The sequence below is a fragment of the Pempheris klunzingeri genome, chromosome 20 (assembly GCF_042242105.1).
Source record: "Pempheris klunzingeri isolate RE-2024b chromosome 20, fPemKlu1.hap1, whole genome shotgun sequence".
Classification (NCBI taxonomy): domain Eukaryota; kingdom Metazoa; phylum Chordata; class Actinopteri; order Acropomatiformes; family Pempheridae; genus Pempheris; species Pempheris klunzingeri.
Window position 1 is genome coordinate 19,639,979 of NC_092031.1, and position 13,683 is coordinate 19,653,661.

Genomic DNA, 13,683 nt, shown 5'->3' on the forward strand with positions numbered 1-13,683 from the left:
GTGTGTGTGTGAACTTTTTAATTACCCTGCAATGAATGAGCCTGTTTTTCCTGTCTTATCTTCTCTCACATAGACACACACATTTACAGTCATCAATAAATTAGCCAAAAAGCTTTGAGTTCCTCCTCAACATGATGCTTAATGCTGGCTTCCTCTGCTCTGTTTACAGCATCACAGGTCAGTTCACCCAAGAATTCATCTTTGGTGCTATCTGAGTCATATTTTAGATATTTAATACTGACACACACACTGACCCTTCTTACATGGTAGGATTCAGGCTTCCCTGTATCTTTACGATGTGGGTAGTATACAGTATGGAAGTCCACAGTGTTTAACCTTCCTCCATGCTGCCTGCTCCCAGCAAGAGTCTGCTAAAGTCAGCCAGGATGGTTGTTGGACCTACAGATTGTTCTTCCACACCTCTGTCTGCCCGCAGTGAGCAAACCATTTGAATAGTTTAATGCTGGAATCAGACATTTGGGGCCACTTGTATGAGCCGGATCACAGTGTGGAGGAATTACAGTGTGTGGAGGAGGAGGAGGCTGAGTCAAGCAGAGTCAAGCACCACCAGCTGGTGAGGAGAGCAGCGCACTGCATTGTGGTCGTTGTAGGTTTTCTCTGTTGACAATGTTTTTTCCATTTACATTGTCCTTTCAGTTTAGCCATGAAACAAAAGGCAATGAATACTACACAATCACGAAAAAACATCTTGGTAATATGTATGCATATGTATATGTGTGTGTGTGTGTGTGTGTGTGTGTGTGTGTGTATACACATGTACATACACACATACATACATACATACATACATACATATATATTTAGACCGAAGCCCTGTGATTGGCTGCTGACCAGTCCAGGGTGTACCCTGCCTCTTGCCCAGTGTCAGCTGGGATTGGCTCCTGCCCCCCATGGATAAACCATGTAGATATACAAAAGTAACATTTCAGTAACTATGTCTTCATCGTTGTCTCTTTTAATCACGGCCTGATGCGGCTTTAACTTATATAAGGTAATGCCACTCCAGCAGCTGAGGAAGAAGGAGAGAGAGAGAGAGAGAGAGAGAGAGAGAGAGAGAGAGAGAGAGAGAGCATCACACATGTGCCAGATGCATAAACAGAGCTGGAGTCCATCAGACATCAGGCATGATGCTCCACTGAGCCAAAGGGATATAAACTCAATGAGGGAAAGACGGAGGTTAGAGATAGAGAATGAGAGAGAGAGAGAGAGAGAGAGAGAGAGAGAGAGTTTTGTGGATGATGCAGAGAGATGGATGGAGGGATGGAGAGGGAGGGATGGATAGTATGATTTAGCTGATAGGAGAAATCATTTACAAGCGCAATTTGTCGACAAGGATCTGGGGATGTCTCAGTGTGTCAGCGCCTCAGTCACTTTGATGGATGATGGAAGTTCACTGACTCTAACACTCTCGCTCTCTCTCTCTCAAACACTCCGCCTCTGGCTCTCTGTAACTCTCTTTCTCTCTCAGCTTCTATTCCTGCTTACTCTATTCTGCCTTAAAACCCCGACGGAGCAGGGCCGGCTCTGTGTGGCTGTGTGTGTGTGTGTGTGTGTGCATGTTGGTCTGCGCATGGATCACACATCAGCTCATGATTTAGGCATATTCAAAGAAAAACTTCCAGGTAAAACACTTTCCCTGCAGCTCTGACTTCACACACTCCGGCGCCATTATTTAACTTATCTGTCTTTGTTCGTGGCTCACTGGAGGTGTGTGTGGTTGTGCTAGTGTATGTGCTCGTCTCCAGTGTGTGTATTGACCAGGTGAGGCCATACATCAGCTCAGGCCTTTATCGATGCTTCCAGGCAGGGAGGCCTATTGATGAGGCTCCTTGTTTTAGTGAACCAAGACTCGCTCCAGGCCACAGCTCCACCCTGCGTAGACTGAGATTAACAATGAGAGAAATGAGGGCTAGACCAATATGTAGGAGTAAACAGGGAGCCTGTGAAAACCTGAGTCCTGGTCCAGAGGAAAGAAAACCTTTACAATAGAACTCGGTTCACTCTATTTGTCTTGATGTGGGCCGTATATTTATTTAGTAATGTTAAGCATTTCTATTTTTAGCAGGCTTTATTACAAACATCATTTCCCACAATCCCATGCTGAAAGTGAAAGGTCAACAACTTGACAGACTGAGGGAGAAAGACCAGAATGTTGTTCAGACTAAAGCTAAAAAGCTGGAAATGTGCCATCAGAAGAGAGCTCGGGTAGATTTCATGGATAAAAGAGAGAAGGGTGTATAACGTGCAAACAGCCATCGCAATTCAACATCCACTTACAAGCACTTTGAGTTGATGCTTATTTTTGAACTGCCAGTGCTCCTATTTCTTGACCTGTCTGGCTTTGTTGTGATCTCAAAGCTCGGCAATGACTTTGGTGAATACAGTGTTATCAGAACCAACAGAAATTCATGGACAAAAATATGGACAAAACCACAAACACAGGCCAAGAAGAACATAAGAAGGAGGAAGAAGGAAAGAGCTACACTGTAATATATCAGTGAAGCCATTTTCTCTCTGGTCGTATGAGTGAGTGTTTATTTCAGCTCTCAGGACGTCACAAAGCGACTGAGGAAACATTACTTATGTCCAAATCTAAAAAGCACAACAAACTCCTGCTTTTATTCTGGACCACTCGACTCATTTGCTGCTAGAGCGTGATATTTTTCTTCATTTGTATGTGAAGTGAGCCTGAGGAAAGTCCAAAATGAGTTGACGGTGACTCTGCCAGGAACAATGTGGCTACAGTCAGTGAGCCATCGGCAAACTGCTTTGTTACGCTCAACGCCATCAATCTCTGTGCATAAGAATAGCACACTTCGATACCACTATTGGAAACAGCTAAGGTCAGAGCTTCATCTCACCTCAAAAAGTTGCTGTGATTGATTTTTTACATTTTTAAGTTGTTTTCTATGAGCTTTGGAGCGGTGCAAAAGAAAAGCAGGGTGCTAATATGTAGAAAATGATTATGTGACAGCCGTGGAGAGGAGAGGAGAGTCTGGACAGGGGTGAAAGACTATGATACTCACCTTAACAGGGAAAAGAAAAAGGAATCACAGCAACAGAACCAAGTGAGAAATAAACGGAGAAATGCCAATTTTTATTAGAAACATGGATTTCAAAACAGATGTATCATCAAAAGTATCAGTTAGCTGATCTTTCTCATCTCTATGAGGGATGAATTTTCCATCTCTTTCCTTTGGTCTACATGTTTGTCATTCCCTGTGTGTTTGTGTTGCTGTGTATATGTGTTTACTGAACACAGATATTTCAGCATGGGTGAGGCGGTTTAAGTCATGATCAAACAGACTTGTGTTTTACAAATAAAGCCAATATTCCTCCCTAGCCACGTACGAAGGATGCCTTCTCTCACATACAAGGCCACATGCATTTTTATTTGATCTGATGTTCTCTTTTGGTGTTTATTGAGGAACAGAAGGGTAGTTTGAAGATTCCCTATGTCATCTTCCAGCCTCATCTCTGGATTTTATGACCAAACCATGGTTGTTCTAACTCAAGGAAGATACACAGATCAACTGAGTCACTTTCTCTTGCCACCTCCTCCATATTCCTGTCCTGCCACCTCCCAGTCTATCTAATGTCTCCACATAAAACATCTCTGTAGAACTTAACTGCCAAACATATACCGACCCCACTCCATTATGAGTTTTAGGTTCCTGTCAGGTTAAGAAAGCTCAGAAACAACTGTATTTAAGAAACATAAAAATGGAAAATTCCGATGCCGAGTTCTTGGTAACTTTAACAGAGGAGCAATAGGAAGCATCCTGATTGTAACCATGACAAACTGGCATGGGATGTGCACGGCCCAGGACAGGAGGGCTCTGACATCATTGGTCTCCATCTACTGAGCATCAGTGATATCAGAGAGGTGATATCGATATCACTGTTGTCATACCATCACACAACAGAGCAACCTTTTTAATCAATGCTTTGAATCAATGCCATCAACCTCTTTCCAGCATAAAGAGGAGCTTTGTTCAGCACTTTGCTTTTTGTTTTTAAGTGGCAAACAGGACCACAACTTGCTTTTCACTGTGCAACCCTGTGTTGCAGAATGACGTATTAACCTTGAACCTGTACTTTGATACAATGAATCATAACTAAATGGGGAAAATGGTGCACACTTTCAGAGAGTCTCACTCCGAAGGCATTGTGTTGCACTCAGTGGTAAAAAACTTTGAAGTAACAGAAGTAGCCAGTTTACAGTCTCCACATAAAGTGGGCAGCACGATCAAATTATATGGTTTGAAATGTTTTCAAAATTGCACATCAACTTTCTGATTCAGCCATGAGAGAGGGCGTGTCTTTGCTTTTCAATAACCTACTTAGTTTTGTAACATTTAGTTTTAGGAATACTGCCTGAATCTAATCATTACCATTCATTTATAACGTTTGCTGAAGTTTCAGTCAGAAGGTTTGTGTCTTGAGGTGGTCACAGACTCACTGTCTGACTATCAGAGTCAGTACTGATGTAACAGGCTGCACCTTAGTTATTAACCCGTTCGACTCCCCCTTTTCCCTCCCTCTGTCCCTGTTGCTATCTCTATCCGTCTATGTAGGGCAACCAAGAGGCCCCAGCTCCCCCTGAAGCCATGGCCCAACCCTTCCCACCAGCCCAGTACCCCCCTCCACCGCAGAATGGGATCCCAGCTGAGTATGCCACGCCACACTCTCACCCACCGGCAGACTACACGGGACCAAGCACAGTGGCTGAGCATGCCCTGACACTGTACACGCCAACACACACACAGAGTGAACAGCCGGGAAACGACAGCAACACCCCCACCCTCACTGCCAACACAGTAACGGTGAGTCTTCAGTTGAACTATTTCCTCTTTCCGTCTAATTGCATTTCTTGCAATAAATAATCACCATCGATGAGGATTAAAAAAGTTAGAGGGACTTGACTGATGGTCTGATTGTTCATTTAATTTCCTAAGAGCTTTCTTTGTCTCTGTTGCCCTGCACTACAAGTAACAGAAAGTCATTCTTAAATGTGCTTCTGCTGATGTGAGAAAAACCAAAAACTTCCAGTGCTGTCTTCCACCTAATATTTCTCTCACTGCCGTTGTGCTGATGCAGTTAGATGAGGGGCATTAAGCTCTTACATCTCTGACGTTGTTGTTTTCCTATAGTCCAGCTGATCTACACTTTCAGTTCCTCCCTCCTGGCGACCACCATCATGCCAGCTGCATGTGTGTTCACCCTGATTGACAGAGAATGGATCGCGGCCACCGAAAGCACCGTGAAATGTGTATCACTTGCAACCGCTGTCAGCCCATCACTGAGATCACAGTGCAAACACGCCCGTTAAGTTTTGCAGCTAAGTGGAATTAGCCCGTGTTCCGACACAGCTAAACTGACAAGCTTTATAAATGTGTTTTGACCAGTGCACTGCCAGGCGGCCTGTTACACAGAAACATATTGGAAGTCATCTGTAGAAAGTGTTTGTAAGGGGGCACGCATATTAAAAAAAATTGGGAGTGAGTGAGAAGAAGAGCAAAAGCCCTCAGTGCTGTACTTTGCTCTTCTTTCAATAAGGAAATCCTCTCCAGTTCTGATGTAACTGATGCTTTAGCAGCATCTGTGCTGACCTCTTTAGCAGCTGCCATTTTTGTTTTTCCATGAACAGTTGCCTCTCACACACATCTGAACCCTGCCCGAAGCTTACACAACTGACCATAATGTGGAGCCTGGCAACACAAATACTAGTGTGATGGCAAATCCAGCTGCCTTACACGGTAAACTGATTCTCTGAAGACACAATCATTTTCACTCTAACGGCATGTGGCTATCAGCATCAGTGTTTGTGCTGTTTCATTACTACAGGGCTGTCAAACATTCCCAGAGAGCATTATATATATACACTTATTACTCCGTGTCACTCATTATTCTATTTCTAAACCCTAGCCTTCCCCGGTCATAGGCTGCACAAATAACTGGAAGATGAAGGTTGTGTAAAGAGGTCAGTCCCGTATTGTGAATCATCATCTGTTAAAGAAGCACTAAATTCTTGTTGTTCATCAATAACTTCCGGTCCGAAATTGCCAATGAGTAAAAATCATTGCTGTGGGATAAATGAGGCTAGTTTGACTTCAGAATGTGAAGCAGACAGTGAAATCTAAACTTAAAAACCACCAATTTGTGATTTTACTCATCTATATTTTACCAATCCAACCATTCTCTTGTGTGCTATTCTCCTTTGAAGGTTTTAAGGTTTGGAGATAGTTAGTCGAGACAGCTCACTGCACTCAGCTCAGCCAAAATGCTTTTGTAGTGTTGGGTGGCACGCAGGGGGGGTGCAGGAAACTGAGAGTGAAACCTCTCTTGCCAACTCTTGACTGTCTTTCTGAAGTTTCTTTGACATCACACTTCACACAGCATGTAACCCAAAACTTAAAAAGTAAAAGGTACCACACAGCCTGCTCCCAATAAAACCTTTCAAATCTGAGAACATGAATAAAGCAAGAAAGTAAACGAGATCCAGAGGAAATACAGAACAGCACAGGACAGCACAGTGGTGATAACCATCGTCCTCACTGGCAATCCATTTAAGGGAAATCAGATCGGAAATCAGATCATATTGCAGCACGAAGGTTCCAGGCTCTAATCTGCTGTCTGGCAGTTTTGTGGTCTGAACCTTGAACCTTTCTGTGTGGAGTTTGTATGTTCTCCCCGTGTTTGTGTGGGTTCTCTCCAGGTCCTCCTGCTTCCTCCCACAGTCCAAAGACATGCAGGTTAACTGTCCGTAGGTGTGAGTGTGTATGGTTGTCTGTCTCTGTGTGTTGGCCCTGTGGTTGGCTGGGGGTGACCCCGCCTCTTGTCCCCCCAGCGACCCTTAAGGATAAGCGGTATAGACGATGAATGGATGGATGGATTGCTAGTCATCTTTCAGGCCTTCGCTGTCAGATCAAGCGAGTATGCAAATGCCTGCATGAACTATGCAAACCCACAGATAAGCACACACACTCACACACACACTGACTCTTGAGAAGATGGAGCTGCTGCCGCCTCAAACTCCTCCTCAACTTTCTGCTAGTCTTCTTTTATTTTGTTATTTATTTGTACTTCTTTAGTCACAGCGTGTGTGCTGCCCAAGCAGACCTCATCATGCAATTTATTGGAGAAGATTTTTCGTTCATTGGTGGACAACACCTTCTCACCACGGTCAGCGAACAGTAAGGAATGATCCTGGATTGGATTATGTGTTGTAGTAACTGGAAAACAGAGGCATCAAAGGAAACAGGGGTTGTGGGCCAGGATCCTGGTCAGACTGAGAAAATGTGCAAACTGGCCTCCTTTACCAAGGTGAGGTGTGTTCAACACCCAGTGGTGCTCACCTGTGGAGAGTATTTCTACTGGCTGTTCTCCTAACCTGAACAGATGCCGTCCTTATTGTCTGTTCAGGGAGTTTACATCAACCATTCTCATAGCGGCATACGTTCCACCACATGCAGTATGGGGTCATCAATATGACGGAGACCACGTGGTCAGGAAAGTCCCACCTGAGATCTAGGAATTTTATCGCTAATAACAGCTTCATTGTATTTGTGTGCATGTGGCAATAAGGAAGCAGGACTTGCAGACAGCCGCTGTAGATTGGTGGAACCATGTCACTGACATATTAGTTCTATTTCAGTTGCATTACAGCACAGAACTGCAAACACACACATACACACACAGTACACACAGGCAGCGTTAAGGATGTCCACACCATAGTTAACTGCACCACCACTTGTATCTAGTTGAGGAACCTTCAAGCTGTCATGGCCAATAAGACTGGAGCATGCTGGGAAGGTATGGGAGTTTATAGACAGTGATGGCAGAGAAGAAGAGACCAGCGAGAGGAGAAGACACGGTACAGTCAGCATTACTGGGAGTATTTTACAGTCACTGTGGAGAGTTTGTCACAAGCTGTAACTGTTACTGTCAAGAGACATAGTTACTGCAGGATAAAGGAAGAAGACAGCACACACACGTTCACTGTTGATACTGAATTTATTGTCAAATAATATATTGCCAATTCAATATATCAGGATGATAATATGCTGCATTTAATAAAAAATGATATTATATAATCACTTTTGCCTGACAGAGATGCAGTTTTATTAGATAATGTATATATTGTAGAATTGCACTGGTGATATTCTGACTGTCTGTGGAAAAACTTTGACCTGAATGTCTCCAAATTGTCAGTTTTTCCGGTTGTATCTTCTCGTGAGGGGGAAACGAAGTCCATTTGTTCAAATTGTGGTTGGGTATTAGCATCTTACTTGTTTAGTTCAATCTTTTTCAGCATTTTTTAAAAATCATTTCAAAGAGAAAAATTTCCCTTGAATTGGACTCCACCGCCTGTATCTGGGTGTTTACATCTTAAATAAATCATACTATCAAATATGATTTTAATATTACAAGGGGACTTATCATGCAAAATACATGTTTAAAATGTTTCCCTGATGTCCCTCGAGACTCTAAAACTATAAGGAAAGACTGCCCTCTCTTTTTGACTCCTCTTGTGACATCACACAGGGATCTGTTACACAGGGATCTGCTAATGTGACCTCCTCCAGCCTTTCATCAAATGTCTCCTCTAAAAACAATTATAATATGCATCCAGTGTCTCTGTCCAAAAATGTTGGTGTCAGATGTCAGTGGTCGATGACCTTTGACCTGCTGTGAGAGGTTTAGGTGTAGTGTTCACAGACAGATAATGCTTCTGCTCTTCATTTGTCTCTTGTCCAGAGTCCTTGCTGTGACACGTAATGTTCTGGACGCCTGAGGCCGTCTTTGAACACAGACAGAAGTTATAGATGGCATCCAGTTTACTATCCAGCATTAGTATACGTGTGTTTCTGTGTGTCTTTGTGTCTTGCTCTAATCCCTGGAGAGAGAAGGCTTTGTAGGCGTCTACTCGTTTGTAATCTACCTGTCCAGCGGCATTCCCATCTGAGTATAGGCCATTATAGGAAGGTAGGCTGTAGGCGCACTATTCAGCTCAGCAAGTCACACACACACACATATATTCACTCAAACACAGTAAGAACACATGTGGGAGCTCTACTGGGTGTGTAATAAGGTGGGGGTGTTTGAGCTGTGTGTGTGTGTGTGTGTGTGTGTGTGTGTGTGTGTGTGTGTGTGTGAGTATAACTGGCATAAGGGAGGCTTGGTTGGCTAAATTAGTTTTATAGAGCTTCCCTCCTCACACATATACACACACACACACGAACACACATACTGTACAGCTCAGTACTGTTTCCGTGGTGACAGCAGAGGAAGCTTGGGCTGCTTGTGCATGATAATGTTCATGTAATTATTTCCTCTTCCTGCCTGGCTGCACACACACCATGGATGGTGGAGGCATGGCGGCCACGGAGAAAGAGGGAGAGCGGGGCAGAGCTCTTTTGCTGTGGCAGAAGAGAGCTTACAGCCTTAAAGCTGTTCCATTCCATACCATGCTAAGCTTAATGAAAGGCTACAGCCAGCTCCGTGTGCTAACACATACAATGGATGGATGGCTCCAGAGGAACAGGAATCAACAAGGTGCAGGGCTTCGTGACGTGTTGGCTACTTTGAACAGGATTATTTCCCATAATGAACTCACCATGTAATGACGGAGCAATGAAAATAATAGCTGTGCTTTTTATTCATCTAGTATTTAAAGGGCTTCCACATAAAAGACACTAATCAGAGTCACAAAGCAAAAATGTACAGGAACGCTTGAAGAACATTAGCGAAAAAGGATTCCAAAAGTTAAAGGTTCATTCTGTCACGACAATGTTGGCTGACTGAAAGTTCAAGGATTAAATGGACGGAAATTGAATCATCAGTAAAAAACGAGTACAGTGGTGCTCCTTTGACTCTTTGATAGAGCGGCACAGGGACGAGCTAATGGGCGTAGACAGTGAGGCTGAACTGAGACTCCCAAGGCGCTTTTGAATAAGAAACATTTCAAGTTGCCAAGTTTGAAATTCAGTTGCATTTGCTGCAGACGGCAAGCTGAAGCTAAATATTACACTTTGTAGAAACCTCATTCAGCAGTTTAAGTCATGTGGCGACAGAGATGGCCAAGATTACAATGAAATGTATTTCAAATATATATTTAATGACAAAACACAAATGTACAAAATATAATTTGTGTTTTGCTGGACAGAAAAAACAATGGATGTAATTTATGACAGAAATGGACGTTAGGCCAGCTCACAGCTGGTCACCAGACTGGTGGTGTCACTGCTGAGGGGAGTGCAGGAAGACACAGCAGTACTGTGGCATGAACGGGGACTTTTAGATTCTCCTCTGTGACAAGCACAACACACACTACCAGACATTCTGTGGAGCTGAGGTACCACAAGTGCGAACGTCTGTGTCTCATACCTTTTGTGGCACTTATGGCAGTAAATAAGTGGTCATTCCGGAAGTGTTCTTGGACCTCACTTAAACAGAGATCCAAGCGAACAGCCTCCTTCCTGACAGCTTTGACTATTGTTTCTTTTTCTTTGGATTTGCTCTTGTTTTTGAAGTTTTGTCATCTATATTCATCTTTCTTCACAGCACACTAGTAGCTTTTCAGCTAGCACTTGTTTTACAGTGTATTCTCCATCAGGCTTGTACTGTATGATAACTTTAAACATGACCGTTATGAATTTTTGATGATACTGCTGCACATGTTAATAATGCTAATGTAATGAATCTAGTAAGTCACTGTCTGGACCTCGTATTATCATATATCTGCTTGAACCTTGAAACGGAGAAGTGGCCTGATTAACATGCAATTAACACAAATTAAAGGGCCAAACAGTAGGAAGGTGGTGGGATGAAAAAAAGAGGTGATGGGGAGGGGTGTTCAGCGTGATGCAGAAAGGAGCTTTGACTGTTACAAATTCACTGAAAAGAATATGTAAAATATGTAGCTGTTAATATTATCTGTTAATTATTATCTTTTATTCCCAAGTCAGTGTGGTGAAAGTCTCTGAAGCTCACTGGAGACCTTGATATCCTGTTTATAGAGGTTTGGCCTCACAGTGTGAACACTGCCTCCTGTGGTCTTTGAATCCCTGCAAAACCACGGTATTCAATACAGACAATAAGAGAGAACAGCATATTGGTTCTCTTGTTTCTAGATGAGAAACTATGACCATCCATGTTACACCAGACCATGGAGTCTCCAGGTCGTGATCACCACGTTTCTCCAACAGGAGACCTTCTATCCTTGGATGTCTGGAGCACAGCACAGCTCTTCACCTGTGACCTGGGGCACCCTGACAGCAGCCAACAGTCAGACTGTGTCTCAGAAGACAGACAGAGCTTCCCCAACTTCAGGTTTCACAGTTAATTCCCTTAATGGGACCGCTAACCCAAACGTGACCTGGGGAACACTTCTGTGTGTAGAGACTAAAGGAGAAATCCTCCCTCACAGTTAGAGTCATCCACCCTGAATACATCTGACACTGCACTTCTAAAAAGATTTTTGGATTTTCTAAAGAGGAGGTGGTTGGCACTGTTGCCTCAAGAAGGTTCCAGGTTCAAATCTGCTGGCTGGCAGGTTTGTGGGTTGAGCCTTGAACTTTTCTGTGTGGAGTTTGCGAGTTCTCCCCGTGCTTATGTGGGTTCTCTCTGGGTCCTCCTGCTTCCTCCAACAGTCCAAAGACTTGCAGGGTAACTGGTGACTCTAGACTGCCTGTAGGTGTGTGTGAGTGGTTGTCTGTCTCTGTGTGTTGGCCCTGTGATTGACTGGCGTCCAGGGTGACCCCGCCTCTCGCCCAATGTCAGCTGGGATAAGCAATATAAATAATGGATGGATGGATGGATGGATGGATGGATGTAAACCCAAAAGTATCAGTTTCAAGCAGAACTTCTAAACATCTACTGGAGGGAAAGGACCAAGCAGCATTAATATAATCATTCTTGGAGAGGACGAACAACGATGTGTTCTCAGCAGTAATGAGACAACATTTATACTGAACATTGTCAATGATTTGTTTTCTACAATATCTCCTCCTGGCACAAAAAACACAATTAAACCAGCAATAACTCATTTTTTGTCCAGCTGGAGGCAGCAGGAGCAGGTTGTGAATACAGCATTGATATATCATCACCTTTGAAGTCATGTTTGTGTCTTTTAGCTCTTTTGGGAAATATCTGTCTCTATAGCTGCTAAATGCTCCACTGTGTTCACCGGCTCACAAATTGTGTCTGTCTGATGTTTGATGCTCATCAACACCAAACAGTGGTGCACACTGGGATTTTAGAGCTTTTCCTCTGATAGCAGTTGCTGCTGCCATCGCAAGCAACCCTAAGAGAGCACTGAGAGTGCGCCGAAACAGTGGAGCTGTGGGTCGGTTAGCTAAATAATACACTGTATGTTTTGTATGTTTTATGTGTATTCTGTACGGTGACCTTGTGAGCTTTGAAAGGCGCCCTAAAAATAAAATTTATTATTATTATTATTACTGAAATTCACTAGAAAGCTCTCTAAAGCCAGATTCAGATTCAATCACATTATTATCAAAAACAGTAATGATTAAAGCCATTTGACTCTTCTCATTGGTCAAAGCATGTTGAAATTGAAGACAAAATGGTGGTAATTGGTTAATTATTAGACTTGAAGAGTGTTGATATTTAACTAAACCAATCCTAGCCTTCACCGCTTGTTTAAAGCAGCCTCAAACTGCACCCATACAGCACGTTGGGAGGCAGGATGTAAAGCTCTGTACACCTGACACCTACAAAGTACAAAATGTATTTAGTAGGAGACAGGGTTGGACAAGAAGCTGTAGTAGTAAGTAGTAGTAAATAGTAGTAGTAGTAAACAGTAGTAGTAGTAGTAAACAGTAGTAGTAGTCGTAAAAAGTAGTGGTAGTAGTAAACAGTAGTAGTAGTAGTAAACAGTAGTGGTAGTAGTAAATAGAGTAGTAGTAAACAGTAGTAGTAAACAGTAGTAGTAGTAAACAGTAGTAGTAGTAGTAGTAAACAGTAGTAGTAGTAGTAGTAGTAAACAGTAGTAGTAGTAGTAAACAGTAGTAGTAGTAGTAGTAGTAAACAGTAGTAGTAGTAGTAGTAGTAAACAGTAGTAGTAGTAAACAGTAGTAGTAAACAGTAGTAGTAAACAGTAGTAGTAGTAAACAGTAGTAGTAGTAGTAGTAAACAGTAGTAGTAGTAAACAGTAGTAGTAAACAGTAGTAGTAAACAGTAGTAGTAGTAGTAAACAGTAGTTGTAGTAGTAAACAGTAGTAGTAGTAGTAGTAAACAGTAGTAGTAAACAGTAGTAGTAGTAGTAAACAGTAGTAGTAGTAGTAGTAGTAAACAGTAGTAGTAAACAGTAGTAGTAGTAAACAGTAGTAGTAAACAGTAGTAGTAGTAAACAGTAGTAGTAGTAGTAGTAAACAGTAGTAGTAAACAGTAGTAGTAAACAGTAGTAGTAGTAGTAGTAAACAGTAGTAGTAGTAGTAGTAAACAGTAGTAGTAAACAGTAGTAGTAGTAGTAAACAGTAGTAGTAAACAGTAGTAGTAGTTAACAGTAGTAGTAGTAAACAGTAGTAGTAAACAGTAGTAGTAAACAGTAGTAGTAGTTAACAGTAGTAGTAGTAAACAGTAGTAGTAAACAGTAGTAGTTAACAGTAGTAGTAGTAAACAGTAGTAGTAGTAAAC

At 42.5% G+C, this 13,683-nt stretch overlaps 1 protein-coding gene across 1 annotated transcript in view; it reads left to right on the forward strand.

The window, feature by feature from the left end:
* rbfox3a (RNA binding fox-1 homolog 3a) overlaps nucleotides 1–13,683 on the forward strand; it is a 125,631-nt gene that overhangs the window by 57,444 nt on the left and 54,504 nt on the right. Inside the window, exon 2 of the mRNA XM_070851479.1 lies at nucleotides 4,599–4,847. Within this exon, the coding sequence (XP_070707580.1) occupies nucleotides 4,599–4,847 (249 nt within the window). The remainder of the gene's footprint in view (nucleotides 1–4,598; nucleotides 4,848–13,683) is intronic.